The 21,282-nt window shown below is 38.1% G+C and overlaps 1 protein-coding gene across 2 annotated transcripts in view; it reads right to left on the minus strand.

Annotated features, from left to right (window-relative positions):
* F5 (coagulation factor V) overlaps nucleotides 1-21,282 on the minus strand; it is a 68,530-nt gene that overhangs the window by 39,377 nt on the left and 7,871 nt on the right. For both annotated transcript variants that reach the window (XM_026003336.2, XM_026003338.2), the window contains exons 3-7: nucleotides 20,009-20,131; nucleotides 7,831-8,043; nucleotides 6,250-6,393; nucleotides 3,325-3,546; nucleotides 1,709-1,874 (exon numbers count right to left, since the gene is read on the minus strand). In XM_026003336.2, coding sequence (XP_025859121.2) covers nucleotides 1,709-1,874; nucleotides 3,325-3,546; nucleotides 6,250-6,393; nucleotides 7,831-8,043; nucleotides 20,009-20,131 — 868 coding nt within the window. The remainder of the gene's footprint in view (nucleotides 1-1,708; nucleotides 1,875-3,324; nucleotides 3,547-6,249; nucleotides 6,394-7,830; nucleotides 8,044-20,008; nucleotides 20,132-21,282) is intronic.

Consider the following 21,282-nt stretch of genomic DNA (forward strand, 5'->3'; position numbering starts at 1 on the left):
TAGCTGCTTCTGAGCCTGTAGTGGCATCTGTGGTTGGCAGGCCTTTTACCAGGGGCTCAGGTGGGCATGGACCCTATCTGGTCTCTGGGCTGATGGGACTGCCCCTAGGACCTTGGTCAGTAAAGCTAGTGTTGGGATAGTGGCTTATTTCAAAGTCTAAAGTTGAGTCTGCAAATGGCAGCATTGTTATTTTTTTTGATGGGTGTGGCTCCTATTTGGTCCTTGAGAAGGCTCCCACCAGGCCATTGAGTATGTCCCTGGGTGGGCAAGACTGCAGTTGGCAGAGTTGGAGCTGGGTTACAGTGATGCTTCAAGATCTGCAGTGGGACTAAGATCTGTAGACCAGCCTCCTGGGGCATAGATGGTTGTGGCTCCCTCAAAGTCTCTTAGCTGTCAGGACTATTCCAGGGCTGAAGCTGGTTACAGGGCCACTTTTAGATCTATACTCAGACCAAAATCTGTAGGCCACCCTCTAGGGTCACAGACAGGTGTGACTTCTCTCGGGTCCTTTGGCAAATGGAGCTGGTGTCAAGACCAAGGCCAAGTGGGGCTATACCTGAGTCCACGATGCGACAAGGCTGTTTCCAAGTTTGTAGCTGGGAGCACCAACAATGAATCTACCACCTGAGCATGAGATGCCTTCTCAAAATATCCTTCTTTTGTCTTGGCTCCCACTGGGAAGATCTTGAAGTTTCTCAAATTCCTACCTCAACCCCAAAGCTCTCACAGAAGTACTTCTCTTTGTGGATAGCTGTCAAATTGCTATTGCTGTGTGGGGAGATGAGCAGGAGATCTCCTATTCTACCATTTTTTCCTCCCTTGAATTCTTAATCTAACAATGTATCTTGGAGAACTTTTTATATTAATACACAGGGGGCATTTACATCCTTTCTTGAAAACAGATACATAGTATTCCATCATATAGATGTGCCATAATTTATTAAACTAATTTCCTATTGATGGATATTTTAGGTTATTTCCAATCTTTTGCTACTACTAACAGTGCAGCAGTGAATATCCAGTACATACATCATTTCACATGTGAACAAGTATGTCTATAGAGCAAATTCCCAAAGTAAGATTGTTGGGTCAGAGGACATATGCATTTATAATTGTGATACATATTTTCAAAAACATCCTCTAGAATAGCTGTACCAAACTACTCTTCCACCAACAATGTATGATAGTGCTGTTTCCTACAGCCTTGTCAACAGATTATATCATCTGGATTTGTGAGTCTGAGAGGTAGAAAATAGTATCTCAGTGTAGTTTAATTTGCACTTCTCTTATCGTGAGTGAGCTCAAATATTTTTCAAGTGTCAAGAGTTATTTGAATTTCTAAATTTCTTACTCTCTCATATCTTTTTAATCTAAAAAATAAATAAAAGCTGTTTGTAACTTGGAGAGTTAAAGTAACACTCATAGAAAATATTTCACACAGTGCTTGGCAATAGCAAGCATCCGACAAGTGGTAGCTGCTATTACTATTACTACTTCTACTACTACTGTCATTATTGTTACTACTACTATTACTACTCTTATGATGCTGAGTTCCCTTGGTGAGTTTAGAGTAATTCCAGATTGGTTTGGACAAAAAGACTTGAATCCAATACATATATACTCTTCAGAGCTATCAACTCATGGCATTTCATGCCATGAACCTATGACCCCTGAACCTTCACACAGTGATAAGAACCCCAAAACTCACTTGTCCATATTTGCTGGTATTACAGGTGCATAGTCCCAAATGACCTCTTCTGCAGCGATGAAGTATTCCCACCTCTTCATGTACCGCCTCTGGTCACGAGTCAGTTTCTTAGGATTCCTGGTTTTCTTTGCACAGTTTTTAATGTCTATGTAAGCCTGCATCCCAGCTGAATTAGAATACAAAGGCAGTGAAGGAATTTGAGAGAAGAAATTATAGCTGACCAAAATGCCTATCTTTTAAAAAAACTTATGGAGGGTTTAAATAATACCTTTATTGTTAAGTAAAGGTAATGCTCATACAAATTCTGAACATTTTGGTCTGCAGCTCTTCTGGTGCAGTACAGAAAGGGGCAAGAATAAAAAGCAAAGGAAAGAGAGGATGGGTTAGAGAAAAAACTTGAAAAGACTTTCTTTGTTTCCTTCAGGAAAAGAAGTATAATTTCAAGATCCTTAAAATCTTATGACTTAGGCCTTGTTGATTTCTCATTTTTCCTGTCATCTGTCCCTTTATTTGTAAAATGGAGATAATGGTAGTACATACCGTGCAAAATTGTTGTTAAAAATTAAATAAGTAGGGATGCCTGTATGGCTCAGCAGTTGGGCATCTGCCTTTGGCTTAGGTCATGATCCCAGGGTCCTGGGATCGAGTCCCACATCAGGCTCCCCGTGGGCAGCCTGCTTCTCCCTAATAAATAAAATCTTCTTTGAAAATTAAGTAAGTTAATATAAAAAGCATTTAATGTCAATAATATTACTGTTGTTGTTGTTTTATTGTTATTGGGGACTCTATCTTCCAGGTATGTATGGTGACAATTTCAAAATTTTGACTGCTCAGTGTGAATAGGAAACAAAATAGTCCCATCAAACTGTCTCTTTCTTATGTGTCTGGCTTTTATATACATTGTTTTATAAGAAAATAATTTCCTATAGTGATACCATTTACTTACATTTTGGCCTCCTTTTACCCAGACCTTCTTCCCAACAGTTTTAAAGCAACAATGTGTAATAGAACAATTAGTTATTTTGTTTACATGATCCCACATAACAACCTGGGCTGATTTTCTTTTCCCCACCAAAATTTACTGATGTTCTTTAAAGCTCACTCCTCAGCTAGTTAAATATTATGTTTTTTTTTTCCATTCAAAATCCATCCATTGGGTTGCTCTTTATTCCAGGTTTTGTGTTCGTCTTTTTACAAAAAAGAATCTTTTCAGGTTAAATCTTTTGCACTTTCAGTAACTTTGTGCCTCCATAAATTTGCAGATGTTTGATTTGTTCTAGCACTTAGATTTTTTTCCTTTAGCTGAATACTAAAGCCCATGGAAGAATATCTCTATGTATGTATTTGTTTCCTTCCTTTTTTTCTCCTTTTGAGGAAGTAGACCCTTCTTCAGCTTTTGCTTCACTTTAAAAATTTTTTGTCAATTTCCCCACTTCCTCCATCCCAATGAATGTGTTATAAGTCTAAGAGCAGAAGAACTAAATTCTGTTCTCAGGACTAAGGTATGTGTGTCTGGAGCATGAATGGCTTGAAAGGGCAAAGGAGAATGGGGGAGTTAGTGTTTGGGTAAAAAAGATCCTATATTCACAAGCAAAATTGTTGGAGGAATTTCTTACCTTGAAAATGTCTTGTGATGAGAGAAGATATGATCCACTTTCCCTGTGGGCTCATAGTCATGTTTGCAGTAGTGGATGTAGCACTGACAAGGGTGATGGCTGAGATCTTATGATGATTCTGCTCCAAGACCTGGCCATTGAAATGAATGGAGAACAGTTCTGGCCCAGAGCTCATTCCAATCAGATGCCAGCTAATGTGGTCATGGGCACAAACCGTGATATCTGACAGGGAGAGATGGGGAGTGAAACAGGCAGTCAGCACTTTATAATAAAAAATTCAAAAAATAAAAATAAAACAAAATAAAATAAAATAAAATAAAAAAATTCACTCTCTAGACACGTATTGAACACCTCCTATGCATCAGGCATTGTTTCTGGGGGTATAGACACTCCAACTGTGGTTCCTGCCCTAGCAAAGTAGACATCTGAGGGATGGGAAAACAAGCAGTCATAACTCATTGCAATGACTGGTACTCTAGAGGTAAGAATAGAGCCCAGAGATGAGGAAAGCTAATTCAAAAACACAAGGATTGCTAAGGGATTAGCCAGGGAGGAAACCAAGTAGGTAACCCATCATCCTGGTTTACCTGGGACTGAGGAGTTTCCCAGGATGCAGGACTTCCTGCAGGGAAAGCCTGGGGTATTGGTCACTCTAGAATCAATTTAGGCTCAGCTGGAGGGAATTACCAGAGCCCTCAGTAAGGCTGAGTTCAGGGGCCTAATCCTCTCAGCTGGATAGAGGTCAAAGCTCTGCCTAAGGGAAGGATGTGAAGATGCTTTAATAATTTTTTATTGCTTCTATAACCACTTGTTGATTGTTTAAGTGATTGATTGTTTAAGTGACAAGGCAATGAATTATTCTGTGGAATATAGCCTCTCCTTAAATGCAATGGACAAGTCTTCATTATGCTAGGCCACTGGGAGCATTTCATGGATGAAATAATGAAAACTGAGGACAAAAGTTGAGTTCTGCTCCTTTTGTGTGCTCACAGTTACTGGGAAAATGTTAATTTGCTCTGTAGGAGGTTCCAACCCTAGCTTCAATCCTTGGCTTGAGTTTCAAATTTCAGATCCATAATCACTAGATACTACATTATGGGACTGAGAATCAGTTCCATACCCATAGAGAGGCTGAGGGGCTTGTATTTTTTAAGAGACCACTTTAGGGATTCCTAGACGGTGGGTGAGAACAAGAAGTTAGAAACTTTGAACAAGAAACTAGAAGGTAGGAGGCTTTGATGAAAGTATTTATCTACCCCAAAGAAGTGCTTATGCTGAATTAAGCACTTAATATATCTGTATTAGCATTTATTTTTTTAAAAAACTTTATTTACTTATTCATGAGACACACACACACACACAGAGAGAGAGAGAGAGAGAGAGAGAGAGAGAGGCAGAGACACAGGCAGAGGGAGAAGCAGGCTCCATGCAGGGAGCCGGACTTGGGACTCCATCCCGGGTCTCCAGGATCACAACCTGGGCTGAAGGTGGTGCTAAACCACTGAGCCACCCAGGCTGCCTGTATTAGCATTTATTGCATTTATTTAATTTACCTGCTCCATAATGTAATTGCACAGTATTAACTTTTCTGTTCTACTAACAATGGCCCCCAATCCTGCCTCTCTTAAAGCCCCAACTACTCTTTTTTGACTATAAACTCATAATCTCTATGCCCTGACCAAATTATTAATTTTTTGCATATGGCTTGCCTTTGTTTGACTTCTATAAGTTTATAGAAATGATTCACTCTGCCAGGACACAGATACAAGGTCTCCTTGACCACTCCCCTCTAAAGATTAGAGCACTGGCAATGCTATTTTGTATGTAAAAAATTCCTAAACACTCCCTGCTCCAGGGTAAATGGTCAATCCATTTTTGTAAATAGTCACATTGAGACAATAAGCTTCCAAGGATCACACTAAGCAAAGATGGAACAAGGCTGGAACTCAGATCTAAGACAGAGGTCAATTAACTAATTTTTGGAACTCTGAACAATCAAAACCAGAGTCATCTGAACACATTTATAATAACCCAGGTGGGAAGATAGCGCCAAATCAAATAGAATACAGTTTAAAAGCAATGTCCAGACCTCAACTTTTGACAAGTTTTGTTTTCCGTAAGTAAAGCCACTTGTGATTTTCAGATACAGAGAATGACCTCTGAGAAGCTTAGTGTTTTGAAGTATGGAATTATTTAATAAAATAATGTTTTCATTTTTCCCTTATTTTCCTCAGGATCTTGGGTTCTAAGTCGTTTCTATCAGAGGTGGAAGGAGTCTGGATGGGAGTCAGTTTTGTCGTTTTTCTTGCTCTTAACAGTTGCTATGATTTTGCTTTTCCAAAAAAGTCTCTATGCAAATGGAAAGAGAGAAGGTCCTACGTGCCATTGGATATTACTCATCCATCACCTTTTGAAATGCTCATAGTATTTTTGTTAGTGGGATATTTCTCCTAATCTATTCATCTTCACTCTAAATGTCTTCCTTGTATTCTTTCTGCTAATCCTTCCTGCTAGGGATTGACCTTGAATTTGTATTTTGTAGAGTTTCCTCTATGGAAGAAGCCATGACCACCATGTAGCAGGGACCAAAGAACTCACTGAAGGAGACTGAGCTACTATCTTGGACGTCTTCCTGGAGGCACAGGGTAAGGTGAAACCTGCTCAGATTCCTACATCCAATATATTAAGCTACACAGTCTTTCTCTTAGGTAACTTCCACTTGTCTGTTGAAGTTGTTGGTTAAACAAACAAAAAAACAGATGATGAAATCTTGAGAACCACTGAAGTGGATTACATTATCTTTCTGATTAGGAGTTGAAAAACAGTATGAATTTGGTCAACTTCCATAGAGCTTTGAGGAAAACAATGGGACCAAAGGCACTGACGATTTTGTTGTGGTTGGATAGCGTGCAGCCCACATATTACCTGGCATTGTCCCATTCACATAGCCATTGACTGTGTACATTAAAGATGATGACTGGCTCCAGCTCTTGCTTTCATCAAACACAGCAAACATCAGCACATGTTGTTTGTCAAACATCTTCTGAATCCCATTCTCAGTGAGGGTGCCTATGAAAGAAAAGATGTACTTTTTAATAGCATCCCGGACAGAAGACTCTCACTACGAATTCCCAGATAGCAAAAAATTTAAGGCAAGCAGCCAATCATAATGGTAACTTTAAGAAGTTCTTATTTTAAAAATAGCATCTTGGGGCCCCTTCATGACTCAGTTGGTTCAGCAGTCAATTCTTGATTTCGACTCAGGTCATGATCTCAGGGTCATGAGACTGAGCCCTCCATTGAGCTCCACACTCAGCATGAAATCTGCTTGAGATTCTTGCTCTGCTTCTGTCCCTCCCCCACTAGTGTGCGCATACACTCTGCCTCTGAAATAAATAAATAAATCTTTTAAAAATAGCATTTTTAACAAGTAATAATGATTAGGGGCTTACTAAAATCCTGGTACCACAGTAAGTTTTTTCTCTGACACCTTACAGCCTCGAGGAATGGGGATTTAAAGGTAAACTTAATCAGGCACAAGGAAAAAAAACATTTGGTGACTGTCAAGGCTTTAGTGAAAGTGTTCATTTCCTCTAGTGTCAACAGGCCAATCAACAGGTACTTAAGTTCAGCTGGCAAAGTATACTCCAAGTTTCATATAGCCATCTTGCTTGTGCATGTGATGAGGCACTAGAGAATTTGTTGAGGTTAAGGTTAATCCATTCTCACAGCTGACAAAGGCAGCTGACAGTAAATGAAAGTAAAATAGGACCTTTTTATAAATTTGAATTTTTTTCAGTGCCATCACAGCATCTTTTATATACCAGGCAATGAAAACGTGTATTTCTGTACTGAACAAAAGAATTAGGAATGTATGTATATATGGTGTGTGTGTGTATGTGTAGACAGATGGTGAATCTACCACATTATTTCCCACAGTGTAGTATATCATGGTTGTTTGTTGTTTTAATGAAAGACAGGCTGAATTATTTGGGGGTAAAATGAAAATTCATGCTTGCTCCTAGGCCCAGCCAACGAATTTTTTTTATAAAGTCAATCAAATATGTTTGAAATCTGCCACCCAAACTGTCCAGTGTTCTTGTTTATAAGAAAGGAAGCTTGAGTTTTGAGTGTTTGTATACCAAATTACCAACCCAAACCTCAATTATGTTAGTCAAAGTTCTAAGTACACTCAGCAACGTATAGGCTACTGTATAATTTCAAAAAGACTTGGCCTTGAGGTCAGTGTTACAGATTATACAGGCATGGTATCAGAACATACTCTCAGGGATTTACCTGGGGAGTCTTCCAGGACTGAGACAAAGGAAAGAGGAAAAGAAATAGGAAGATTCCAACCTTTAAATACCAATCTCAAGCAAGGATCCAGTTTCCGCACTCCTCCCTTTGTTTGATTTATAGAAAGGTTCCAAGATTCTCCTAAGTCTCATTCCATTATAGTATGTCTTACCATTTCAATTTTAGTTTTTGCTCTCTTTTATTTTTTACCTTTCTTACAAATAAGCAGAGGTCCAATCAGCCCAGAGTTGAAGTCCTGTATCAAATTGTCATAGGAGTAATAGATGTGTGTAAGGCATGGAGGGTCATTGTGTGTGGGCCCGCTGTCCTCACTGATATGCCATTCATAGGTGTATTCCTGTCCTGGAGCTATGGCATCATCCATCTTCTCCATAGGGAATGTGTGGTCAGAGTAAGAAGCACCTGGAGAAAAAGAGCCATGAAAACATCTGGACAGTTACTGGGGATGACTTTTTCACCATCCTTAAATTTAGAGGAACATACGATCTCTATAGAGGTATATATACTTTCTGTAGTGAACTTTCACTTTTAAGAAAGATTCGAATATACCCACTTCTGTGTCTTTGCAATTATGAAAGCTTTGGTCCATGGTGATCTGAAGTGAATAAGAAAGCTGCTAGTATATTTGTTAAAGTTTAGGAAGTTAATTTTCCAGGGTATCTAAATTATTATTATTTAAATATAATCAGAGATTTGAATCACCTTTGGTTAGTAAATCATCTCAGAATAAGAGGATGAGGATGGGTTCTATTTCTATTTTTTTCTATGGTGCTTGACAAGACATCTTCCATTAGCATGGGATGTGAGTACACTCAGAGCTGTTCCTATATTGTTTTGTCTTTCTTCTGTATTTCATATCTTTCTCACCTCTACCACTTTCAGCCCTATTTTATCACTTTATCACAGCTCCATCTTCTGAGCATCCCAACTGTGCCCAGCTTGGAGTCCAGCTCGTTTAATTAGGTGAATTTCACTATCATCAGCAGGTGCCGGGATTTCTCTTGGAGATGCATTTATCTTTGTTTGGGACCACAGCGTGATAAATTTGACATGGAAAGGGTGATCATCAGAGTGGAGACATGGGCAGCCAATAAGGATCAGAAAAAAGGGCTCAAATGTTTTACACGATGGGGTGAAAGGCTCATGGAAACTATTCTTACTGAAGTGACTGACTGTGCTTTTTGAAACCAAATGATTAATTTCTTTGCTCCCATTCTCTTCCCCTCTTCTTCTCTTTATTCCTCCCTGCCTCTCTCTTTTTTCTGCCCCCTCCCTCTCTTCCTTTCATCATCTTTATTGAAGTGTAAGTTGCATACAATAAAATCCACCAACTTTAAGTAGAATGTTTGCTTAACTTTGACAAATGTGTACAGATGTTTAGCTACCATCAGAATGAAGGTGCAGAACAGTTCTTTCACTCTGAGAAGCTGCCTTGTACCACTTCCAGTCATCCCTTCCCCCACTCTCTGGGCCCAGCTGCTGCAGATCTGCTTTCTGCCACTATATTCCTCTTTCCTATAAGGTCCTATAAGTGGAACAATACATTATATACCCTCTTCTGTTTGTTAGTGTTAGTTAGGATGGTATATCTTTTTTTATCTTTGCTTTTCCTGTCCTTGTCTTTAAAATGGATTTCTCAAATTCAGCATAGAGTAAGGTCTATGCTGAATTGTCTTCTGGCTGCATTGTTTCTACTGATGTTTGCTGTCATTCTGATTTTTGTTTCTGTGTCTTTTCTCATCACAGGTCTTTAGTAACTTGATTATGATGTGCCTTGGCATGGTTTTCTTCATGTTTCTTCTTTTTGTTTTTTTCAAGCCTTTGTAGGTTTATAGATGTCATCACATTTGGAGATTTTTCAGCCATGATTTCTTCACATATTTCTTCTGTTCCTCCCCATTCTAGGATTCCAATTACACATATGTGACATCACTTGATATTGTCGCATAGATTATTGATGCTTTGTTCATTTTGTTCAGTCTTTTTTATCTTCAAAATTCATTCAGATAGTTTCTATTGCTATATATAATATTCTCTAATGTTTTCTTTTACAGGGTTGTTAATTTCATCCGGTGTACTTCCCACTTCAGCTATTATATTCATCTGTAGAGTTTCCATTTATGTGTTTTTATGTCTTCTCTCTCCTCATCATGCTCTAGAGCATAAGCTCAATACTAGAGCTTATAATAGTTGTCTTAATGTCTTTGCCTGCCAGTTCCACCATTTCTTTTATCTCTGATTCTATTTCTATTGATTACTTAATTTCTTCTTGATTATGGGTAGTACTTTTTCTGCTTCTTTTAATGCTTGTTAATTTTTATTAACATTGTGAGTTTTACATGTTGATTGCTGGATTTTGTTGCATTCTTGTAACTAGTATTGAATTTTATGCTGGCACATAGTTGAGAGACACGGAATTGATTTGATACTTTCAAGTCTTTTTTTTAAGGCTTTGTCACCTTTTGAGTAGTGTGCAGTCTAGACCAATTTTATCCAATTCCTGTGCCTTCTGTTGATTCTACCTCTACTCATTGCCCATTTATTAGGAGGTCTTCCCATATTTGATGATGGGAACAATAAACTATTTTTATGTGTGTGGTCTAGGGACTGTTCTGCCTGTTTCTTCCTTTCTTTCAATACTTTCCTCATATGCATGTGCAGATCACCGCTTAGTTGAAGACTCGATAGGACATCTGTGTAGATTCTCAAAAACGCTTTCTCTGTGTCTGTACCGTCCTCTTCAGGATTCTGTCCTACAAATCCAGCCACTTTTGCCTACCAAAAGCCTAAACTATGTTTCCTTAACTCAAAAGACTGTTGACCCTTATTGTGCTATGCCCTGAAAACCCTCTCTATGCAGTGAGCTTGGGTATACCTAGGACCTACTTCATTTGTTATTCTTCTCCCATGGAGCGTTCTCTCATACTGTCTGTTGTTCAGTGTCTGAAAACTACTCTTTCATATATTTTGTCTGTCTAGTTAAGCAAAGGAGTGAATCTGATACCTCATTTCCTGAAGCCAAAGTGTGAGATGCTAAATTTCTATATAGAATATTTTATATTGCAGCAATGTCAGCTACTCTTGTCTAATTGCACATCATCAGGAAAATCTAATCCGTTCACAAGCACTCATGTGAGCTTGAATGCCATCAGCATATGCTCGGGCTCTCCAGATGAGAGTGAGAAATAGAGTACATGCATCCATCATCAATGAGGCAGAAGACTAAATCAGGTTACTATTTTCTCAACATAAATCCAACTGTGTTAACTCTTTCTGAAAAACTTCAGGAGCGTTGCCTTACCCATAGGATAAAGTCCAAGTTTGTTGCTATGGCAGTTGAAGTCATTCATAAGTTTTCCTATCCAGTGTCATCTCCCTCCATACCTTTTATCTGTGCACATTTTGTACTCTAATGGTGACCTATTACCACCAAAATATATCCTAAGTTTGCATTCTTCTCTGTAGCTCTAATACCATCACCCTAGGATAAAACTAGACTCCAGAATTAGCCTATTAACTGGTCACTGGGGTTCTGGTACAAAAAGTACTCTCCTAATCCATTTCCCAACTTGTATACAGAATGATCCCTTAAAACTCCAGATCTTACTTTGCCATATTCCTGTTTAAAATCTTGACAATAGCTTCTTCTTTCACAAAATTCTGAAGATGGACCATAAGTCCATGTATAATCTACCCCTGCTTCTTGCTCCATTCTCATGGTATGTGACTTTCCCCCTTGTTTACTATGTACCACACTCTTGGGCCACCTTTTAGTTCCTCCAAACAAGCCAAATTCCATCCTGCTTTAGGGTCTTTACAGATATGACTCCTTCTGTTTAGAATGTTCTTCCTTGCTGTCTTCCTTTGGATAAATGTGTGCTCATCCTTCAGATGTCACCTTAAATGCAAGCCTACTCCTTTTCTGATCTCTAATTGTACTACATATTTTTTCTTTTACAGCACCCATCATAATTTATAATTAAATATATGTGGTCCTATATGATTGATTTTGTTTTCTCCTAATAGATCATAGCTATTTGCAACATACACATTTCTGTCACCAGAATGTGAGCAACTCAAAGGCAGGTGCTGGATTGTATTTGTGTTAATATCTCTGGTCCTTTCATAGTGCCTAGCATGGAGAAAGTGCTTACTGAGTGTTTACTGAATTCCTAAGATTTAAGGTCCTATAGGTTTGAATCAAGGTTATCAAGTCCTAGCTTACAGGTGTTTTGTTAGGATTGCATGGTATTACAAATAATTAAATGCCAACATTAACATTATGGAAATATTATGTAAGAATCTGAGTTGCTATCTTCTCTAAAACAGCAACAACAACTAAAATGTGGAGGTCTTACGACACTGGACCAAATTCCTGCATAGAATTTGCCTGCCCTGAGTCCTGGCTATCCTCTTGAGATAGGACAGTGGCTCTGTGATTCCCAGTCCCTAAAGGACACATTTTTTTCCCACTGAATTAGCCTCCTGACTACTACAGACATCTGAGTTGTGACCCTTGTGCTAGTGAAAAGCTTAACATAGGATTCCGTTGTATCTTTTTTCCCCTCACAGATAGTTTGGCACTGATAACCAGTATTTACCATAGGCTGAACTTTCACTCTGATGATCAAAGGATCTGCATATTAAAATCATTACGAGTTGAGAAATGTTAAAAGATTGACAACTTCCTGAGAGAAATATTATTTCAGTCTAAATTGAAAAGAAAAAAAAGAATTTATAAGGAAGAATCTCTGCTAATAAACAGGAAGAATTATCTCTGGAAAGTTACAAAATAGCTTTGGAAGCAAAGAACAAACAGATCTGATAAGAATAGTTGCCCTCTCAGGTCAAACTTTGTCTATTGACTGGACCTGGCATAGCAAGTTGTTGACTAAAGTTATCTCGAATCAAGCATGATGGCTTTTAGTGTTTCCTGCTTCTTGGTCTCATGAAGTTAGAAAATGATGTTCCTGGACATGCTTCCACTGTTCCAACTGTTAAAACATCACAGGAAATTCCTGTAGTAGAAAGTGGCATTCTTTCCATTGCCTTCATAAGCTCTCAAAAAGACAAAATGTGATATTCTTTGTAGGGTGAGAGATAACTTTGAAGTTCTTCCTCTTTCTCTGGATAAGTGCATGCTAATAATCCTTCAGACATCAGCCTAAATGCCAGTTTAATATATATATATATATTTTTTATGTGTGTGTATATATATATATAATAGTATTCCTAAATACATATAATATTCATTATAACTTTTAATTAAATATTTGTGAGATTTTGTAATAAATGATACTTTCTCCCATTAGGTTGTGGGAGAGGCCAGAGTTGAAATTTCTTGGTTGTATCATTGTATCACTTGCTGACTGTGTGAATTTGGGAGTTTCTTAACCTCCCTTTTAGCCTCACTTTTCTTATTTGTAACAATATATCTCTAGCAATAACATTATTGTTTTTGATGGGTTATGAGGAGTAAAAAACATATATAAAATGTCTGGCTCCAAACCAATGCTATGGCAGCCAGTCACAATGTATTTTAGTATGTTGACTATTTTCTTTCTCAGTCACTTTGCAATTGATACAGCCTCTTTCATTTGTGTTTTACCTCTGATAAGATGGGTCTAAGTGCCCTTGAGTTCTCTCAACACGTGAGAAAGATTAGAGGTGCTGACATATCTACTCTAAATGTGGTAAAAACTGGTAATAAGATCGGTAATTGCTCACAATCACCAGCAAAATTAATAAATTTCAGAACAAGGGGAAAATAATGTGTAGGCTCTACTTTCTAATCCACTCCTCAGTCCCTCAGTTCAGAAATCATCATCATCACCATCATCATCATGATCATGTTCCAGGCTCTGTGGGAGGTCCTGGCCACAAATAGAAAGAAGTTGGTAAGACCCTGAGGGGCTCACAGCTCAGTTCACAGTAGTGTACATGCTGGTGCCTTTGTTGTGATGGGTTTCACCTCTAGATTTCTTCTAGGGCCACTTCAGTGGAGAAGCCACAGTTAGAACACATTGTGCATCATATTATGAACAAAACAATATAAATACCTAAGGATCACCTAAAAGGCTTTAATTTAACACATAGTAGATATAGCAGTGTGACTGATTTTCAGATGATATCAAAGTTATTTTTAAATGGTCAGGGTTTCATATCCAGTTTTATTTGAACAAACAACAGTTTTTAAATGTTTGTCTAGGGGCGCGTGGGTGGCTCAGGTTGGGTGTTTGCCTTCAGCCCAGGTCACCATCTCAAAGTCCTGGGATTAAGCCCCGCCTCAGGCTCCCCACTTGGTGAGGAGTCTGTTTCTCCCTCTGCCCCTCCACGCCACTTGTATTCTCTCTCAAATAAATTTTTAAAAATTAAGAAAATTCTGTCTAGTTGACCAAAATACATTATTGAGAATTTCATATTCATTTGAAAAGAATAGGAATATGAAGTTACATACAAGATAAAATCTCAAATAATTGAATGAATGGTTTTAATTAAGTTTACTATACTACGTGAAAGGTGAATTATGAGCATCTTGAAATGAATAGTGAACAAATTTGTCCATGGGGAAAGATTCTCTAATGACACTGAGTGAGGATTCTGATGAGATAATTTCAGGATAATTTTAAGATTTTTATTCTTTTCACTTCAAAGTATTTAATCTTACATTTAGTCTAGAATAAAACAGGCATGTTGTATCTTTGATTTTGCAACTTTGATAATATGAGGCATGAAATACAAACCGTTACTTAGAGGAATCATTTATGAAATGCATTTTTGGTTAATCTGGTTTTAACTTTGTAATAAAATAAAAGTTTCAGGGCAGCCCGGGTGGCTCAGGGGTTTAGTGACGCCTTCAGCCGAGGGTGTGATCCTGGAGACCCGGGTTTGAGTCCCATGTCAGGCTCCCTGCCTGGAGCCTGCTTCTCCCTCTGTCTGTGTCTCCGCCTCTCTCTCTCCTCTGTGTGTGTGTGTCTCTCATGAATAAATAAATAAAATCTTTTTTAAAAAATAAATTTTCAGCTCTTAACTGAAGAAAGGAGAAACAGGCAGGAAAGACTATTGTGCTAGAGCACAAGAAGTCTTTATCGGTTTCTTATGAGAGTAGATTCTTCACACAAGGGTAACCCTTTATTTTATATTTACTCAAGTCTCTTCACTTCCTGCTCAGTCAGCATTGCAATTTGTTTACTTGTCACCATAAACCAATTATTTGCCAAAAAGCTGTCAGTATTTTTTTTTTTTTCAAATGTAATATGTTGCGTGTACAAGCTTCGGGAAAGTTACATAAAGATCCACTTTGGTCACTCATTAGGTGCTCATTCTTGAGATCCTCGCTTGTTACTCTTTTTTTTTTTTTTTTAACAGATCCTTTCCTCTCTAACTTAGTGAGTGTTTCAGTTTTCATTCAAAGACTCAGCCTTCTTTTAGAAGCTGTAATTTAGGTAATGGCCAAAGTAGAATGCTGATGTTTTCCAAGGAAACAGATTCTTCTGCACAGGGCAGGCAAGTCTGCCTGTCTTGCTTTCCTTCCTTCTTCCTTTCTTTCTTTCTTTTTCTTTCTTTCTTTCTTTCTTTCTTTCTTTCTTTCTTTCTTTCTTTCTTTCTTTCTTCTCTCTTCTTCTTCTTTCCTTCTTTCTTTCAGATTTTATTTATTTATTCAAGAGAGACATAGACAGAAGCAGAGACATAGGCAGAGGGAGAAGCAGGTTTCCTGCAGTGAGCCCTATGTGGGACTCTATCCCACTACCCTGGGATCACAACCTGAGCCAAAGGCAGACACTCAACCACTGAGCCACCCAGGTGCCCTGCAAGTCTCTTTCGAAAGGGAGTTCACATTTTTGAGGTTTATGAGAATTGTTATATCGGCCACTATAGTTTGTTTGGAGTACTTATCATATATTCAAAGAAGTGTCTGTAGAAAGCCAAAATATTCAGACAAAAAGTGAAACATATCATTGCCCACATTATGTCAAGCATTAGAATGCTTTGGAAAAACCCAAAAGACTAAGTTTTCATGTAGAGAATTTGGCAACACTAGATGCAAAAAACAATCTCTGGTGTTTTTATAAATGCGTTTATCTCTCTTTCTCTCCCCTTATCTATTTATTTCTATTTTGTTCAGAGTTGGCTTGCTAGTCGACAGCTAAATATTATAAAACTAATTTTGTGTCATAATGCAACACACATATATAAGTGAAAATATAAAGAAAATAAAAGAATAATATTAAGATTCACTCTGAAACAAAACTTTAAAGTTAATTGACCAAATCAGCTACAAAATCTTATTGAAGAACAAAATTTGCTCAATGGTGCATCATTACAAACAGTTTGGTGCATGTGAGCTACAGTTTCTGAGATTTTGGCCTGAAATTGAAATGCTTAGTGATAGAAAGTATTTAAGTGATTAGGTATAGCTGTAGATATTTTATTTCCATGTTTAAAAATATATTCCTACAGTGACGCCTGGGTGGCTCAGGGGTTGAGCCTCTGCCTTTGGCCCAGGGCATGATCCTGGAGTCCCAGAAAAAGTCCCAAATTTTGCGTCTCTCTCTGCCTGTGTCTCTGCCTGTGTCTCTGCCTCTCTCTCTGTGTCTCTCATGAATAAATAAATAAAATCTTAATATATATATATATATATATATATATATATATATTCCTACCAAATACATGACTAAAGGAAATGCTCTTCCAAGTATTTTTACAAATCGTGATTTGTGCAGTCTGTTGAATGGTTACTCATCTTCGCCCTGTGTACTAGTGAGGTTTCTCTCAGGCACACCTGGGGAGGGGTACAACTGGTATTGGTTTAGCAACACCAAGCTACAACCTATCATTTATGTCAGGTGCTGCCAATTTATGGATGAAAGGCCAGCATGAGACTTCCACACTGAGTGGCATCTTTCCTGGCCAGAACTCAGATTTCTAAACATCTCCTAACTAAAGCATAGCCAAGAATTTGAAAAAGCAACAAGGCTTCTGGGCAACCAAAATAGATGTTAAAAAACAAACAAACATGAATGGAAGCTCAGGGTCTTTACCCATAGACAGTACCATATACAATAATGTAGACCTTCATTTTGAATTGGTTTACTTAGACTGCACATAATTCTAACATTTGTGGTTGTTCATAAAACCTCACAGTAGATTAGAAGTAATGGCTTAGAAAGAGATTAGAGTTTTATTTCTCATCTTCTGTTTAAAGAGTCTGGGGAAGTATAACATATATCTGAAGTGATTGAAAAATATCTTAGACACTTAAACAAGTAAACCCCAGGCTATCTGGAAAATGTAATGATTCAAAATGACTCATTCCTTTGTGTCTGGATAAGTGAGGTTTTCTGCACAATTTTAGTTCATTGTGGTGTCTAAATTCTATGAGAGAGTTTTATTTCATTCAAGTACAAATAAAATGATGAGCAATTTCCAAGGCCAAGGCCTTCCCTCAATCTAAGCTACTGGAAACAAATTTTAATGTTCGAATCATGAAGAGCCATGAAATAACCATAACAACAGTGACTAACATTGTCTACCAACCATGTGCCAAGAACTTTACATATATTATGACTAATCTCCACAATAACTTTCTTTTTTTTTTTTTTTCACAATAACCTTCAATGGGAGGAATTTCGCCCATCTCACAGATACAAAACTAAGGGTGAGTGGTAAAGAATATTTCCCAAATTTAAAGACAGGCCATTCTGGCTTTAAAGCCAGCATTCTTTCTATGGCTATCTTTTCCTTCTAGCTGATGAGAGTAGGTCTCCAAATCTTTGGTGGGCTCAAGGATTAATTACCAGAGAAGTAGGATTGCTGTCAAGGTTGGATCATTGACTAGTTAGATCAAGCAGCCACAGAGACAAGGACTGAGTCCTGACTTAGGCCTATAATACTGTCTCAACCTCCCACCATCCATCTCTCAAATACCTACATTTGCAAAAAAGGAATCTGGATCCTCATGTAGCTGGCTCAGTATATGGTTAATTGATTTCCACCCTGCCCCAAATAGTTTAAACCATAGAGGAAGGCTATCGGCCAGGGTGAATGTCAGGCAAGAAGTGGATGCTGTATTTTGATGCAGAGAGCATGCTAAAATGAACAGAAGACTTGTCATACCATGAAGGGCACTCTATCTTAAATAGATAGGGCTTGCATCTCATTTCCAAAATAAAATTTAATTTTCCCCACCAATTTGTATTTACCGTTCTCAGGTTTAGGAGATTAGGGGCAATGATCAGGTGACCAGTGGAAGTGGTGGGAGCATCTTAAACAATCGCTTATAGATGACTACTGGCTGTGGGGGAGTGTAAGAACAAATAAATACACAGTAGAGGAAGGGGGGATAATGTTGCAATTGTTGTTCCCTGTGCAAACAGCCCAGCTGGAGTACAAAGTCCACGAAACTTATCTCCTCCCACATTTGAAACAGAACCAGGATGTGACATTTTGGAGGTTCTTCCCTCTAGCCTTACTCTGCTGAATTCTTGATGTAGTTATCTGGAAGCCTAATAAGTAGGTTAAATGGTTGTTTGCTATTCCATTGTATGATTTTAGGAACATAGGACTCTTGCCCGTGCTGCCTCACTCAGTCTTGCCAAATTGGCTCATTAAAACGCCTGAAATTTCACAGTTAATCCTTCATTGTTTTTCCTCAAGCCAAAGATTAAGTGCTAATGCAAATACTCCTGGGAAGGGTAGTTCATCGACCTATTATCAGTTATATATACCTTAGTTGGAATGAGTTTGATTACTAACAAACTCTACACACACAAAAAATCAATGTAAAATTCACTTTGTAATCCATAAATTATCAGATAAATATGAAATTATCTGAACACATTTAAAAATTTATAATGGAGATGTAACAATTTGAATACATTTCAATTGAAGAATCAACTTTACCTCATGTCTAATATCTATCAAGTGTTCATTATATGCTAGATACTATTCAAAGATTTCATGAAAACAAACCTACATAGGGTAGGTATGATTCTTATTCTCATTTTCAGGTGAGAGACATGAGGCACAAAGAGGTTAGGTAACTTTTCAAAAGTCACACAGCTAGTAAGTGTAAGCCATGATTTGCACTAAACGGTCTACTTCCAGAACTTGCACTGTAAACCACTTTCTTACTCAATTGCCCCCTTCAAAGATATTACGGCTGGAACATATTGGAGAAAGAGGATTTGAGTCATGTAAGGTCCAAAGTTTTTTAAAACTGTTATTATACCAATATCTATTGCAATGTGGATACAATTTTCTTCTATCAGCTCCTAAGAGAACTCCACTGTGCTTGTTGTGGTCTGAACATCAGCATAATGGAAATAATAAGAATGATGTCAACAATAGGTACTTATTGTCATGTGGCTGATGTGGTCACTTTTATCTTTGTGATCTTGACCATTATTGTCATCATCATTGTTGTGGTTTATTGAAGGCTTACCATGTTCCAGGATTCATATTTTATACACTACCTAAACAGTCTCATTTTAATACTCAAAGCAACCTTATAGGGTGGGTATGACCTTATTATTTATTTATTTATTTATTTATTTATTTATTTATTTATTTCCATTCACATTTTATAGATGAAAAGACTAAAGCTCAGAGATGTTAAGCTCCTAGAACCAGAAGTGATGCAACTAGAAATTGAACCTAACTCTGCCTTCAAAGCTTATGTTCTCAACCATTTCACTTTGTCCAAAATTTTAATAATACTTCTACTACGATGACCACCACCACTACCACAAAATACCACTTATTAAGTGTGCTTTATCTGTAGGGCTAGCCCTCTGTCAGGCTAGTCCTATGCCACTACTTTAAGCTGTGGTTTATGGGTTACATCCAGTCAGCTGCCTGTTTTTGTAAATAAAGTTTTACTGAGACATAGCCATACTCATTCACTTAGACATTGTCTGTGACTGCATTTGTACTAAAAGGTAGAGAGTTGAGTAGTTACAATGGAGATCCCAAAGCCAATCATACTTATTATCTGCCTTCTCACAGAGAATTTTGTGGACAAAAAAAAAAAAAAAGAATTTTGTGGACACCCTTGCTTTAAGCCACTTGGCAATGTGTATGTGCTAGTGTTCTCATTTTACAGATGAACATACTGGAATTTAGAAAGACTAGGTAATTTGCCTATCCAAGTGTTAAAGAGCAAGAACCCAGTGAAAACCTGAAGTCTAGATGACTCCAGAATTTGTTCATTTTCCTCTCTGAAACTTACAAAGGCAATAATTTTCATAATTACCTGTTGAAGGAAAGATTTCTCTAACATGTCGCTAATGATCTGGTTTTAAATGTCTGACACTGGTGTTAGAGTTGTACATTTTCCGCTGCCAGAGGAATATTAAATTACTCTTACCTTCTGAGAATTTGCTGTATCTAATTCCTTGAGGATGGATGCTTATGGGCTTATCTGCCTTGTTCTTAAAGTGAACTTTTATGATGTCTCCAACTTCAGCATATAGAGTAGGCCCAAGAAGTCCTATGGAAACAAGGATTTATAATATATCTGTGTTTATGACTATCATAGGTGAAGCTGCTAAGCACAGAGATATGCAGAGAATCCCATGAATGACAGCTGTCGTTCCTCCGGGTCCTAAGGCTGGCCTGTTTGTCTTCATTCTAGAAGGCTTTGCCAGTTCATCATCTCTACATTGCATGTGGTCAGGTCAGGACAGGAAGGTAAAAATGCTTGGATTGGGCCCAAAGCAAGTCAAGAGAGAGGAGGAGTTCTGACCAATGTCTACCTCCTTCTGACCCCTGTCATTTCTTGGAGATTATTGCCTTCAGTCAAGAAAAGAAAGGTGTTTATTTTCAATTATGTGGGGTGACCTGAGGAAAGGCAGCTGACTCCCTGATGTGGGAGATTTCAGAGACTCAATGAAGTGAGGGAGAAAATCCCATGGTACTCTGGCCCTGAAGCAAGTTCACAGTCCCTGATGCAAGAGTGAACTTGATGTATCCAAAAAACAGTAAGAAAGACAATGCAGGCAGAGTGAGAAGACATGAAGGAGGGGCTCATGTGAGGCTTTATGGGCCATAGTGAGGACTTTCAATTTTCTTCTACGTGAAGTGGGAAATCACCGGGGCTTTGTATAGCAGACAGACACGGTCTGATGTGTTTTAAAAGCTCATTCTGAAAAAAAGGTAAATCCTAGCTGCTGTGTAGAAAACAGTCTGTGTAGTGATGGGAGGTGGAAACAGGAGCAGGTGGTACAGACAAGCCAGCATGTGCAGCAGTGAAGTAAGTGGTGAGAAGAGGTTGAATTCTGGACATTTTGAAGGTAGAGTCAGCTGGATTTGCTGATGGGTTGGACGTGACATGTGAGAGAAGGAAATCAAGGATGACCCTGAGGTTTTTTAATCTGAGCAATGGGGTAAACAATGTTATCAGTTACTTCAATGTGGAATACACTGGGACAGCAGTTTAGAGGTGCAGAAATCAAGAATGAAGTTTCACTTACTACAGGACACGTATTGTGCTAAATCCTGGGGCCACATGGATAAATAAGACATTGTTCCTCTCCTTAAAGAGCACTCACTAGTTGGGGATAAATATATGGTAGGAGCTACCACGGAGCTACCACTATGTGGGCATAGTGCACACCAGGGCCATTTCAGAGATTGGGATTA

Source organism: Vulpes vulpes, chromosome 13 (assembly GCF_048418805.1).
Source record: "Vulpes vulpes isolate BD-2025 chromosome 13, VulVul3, whole genome shotgun sequence".
NCBI lineage: Eukaryota > Metazoa > Chordata > Mammalia > Carnivora > Canidae > Vulpes > Vulpes vulpes.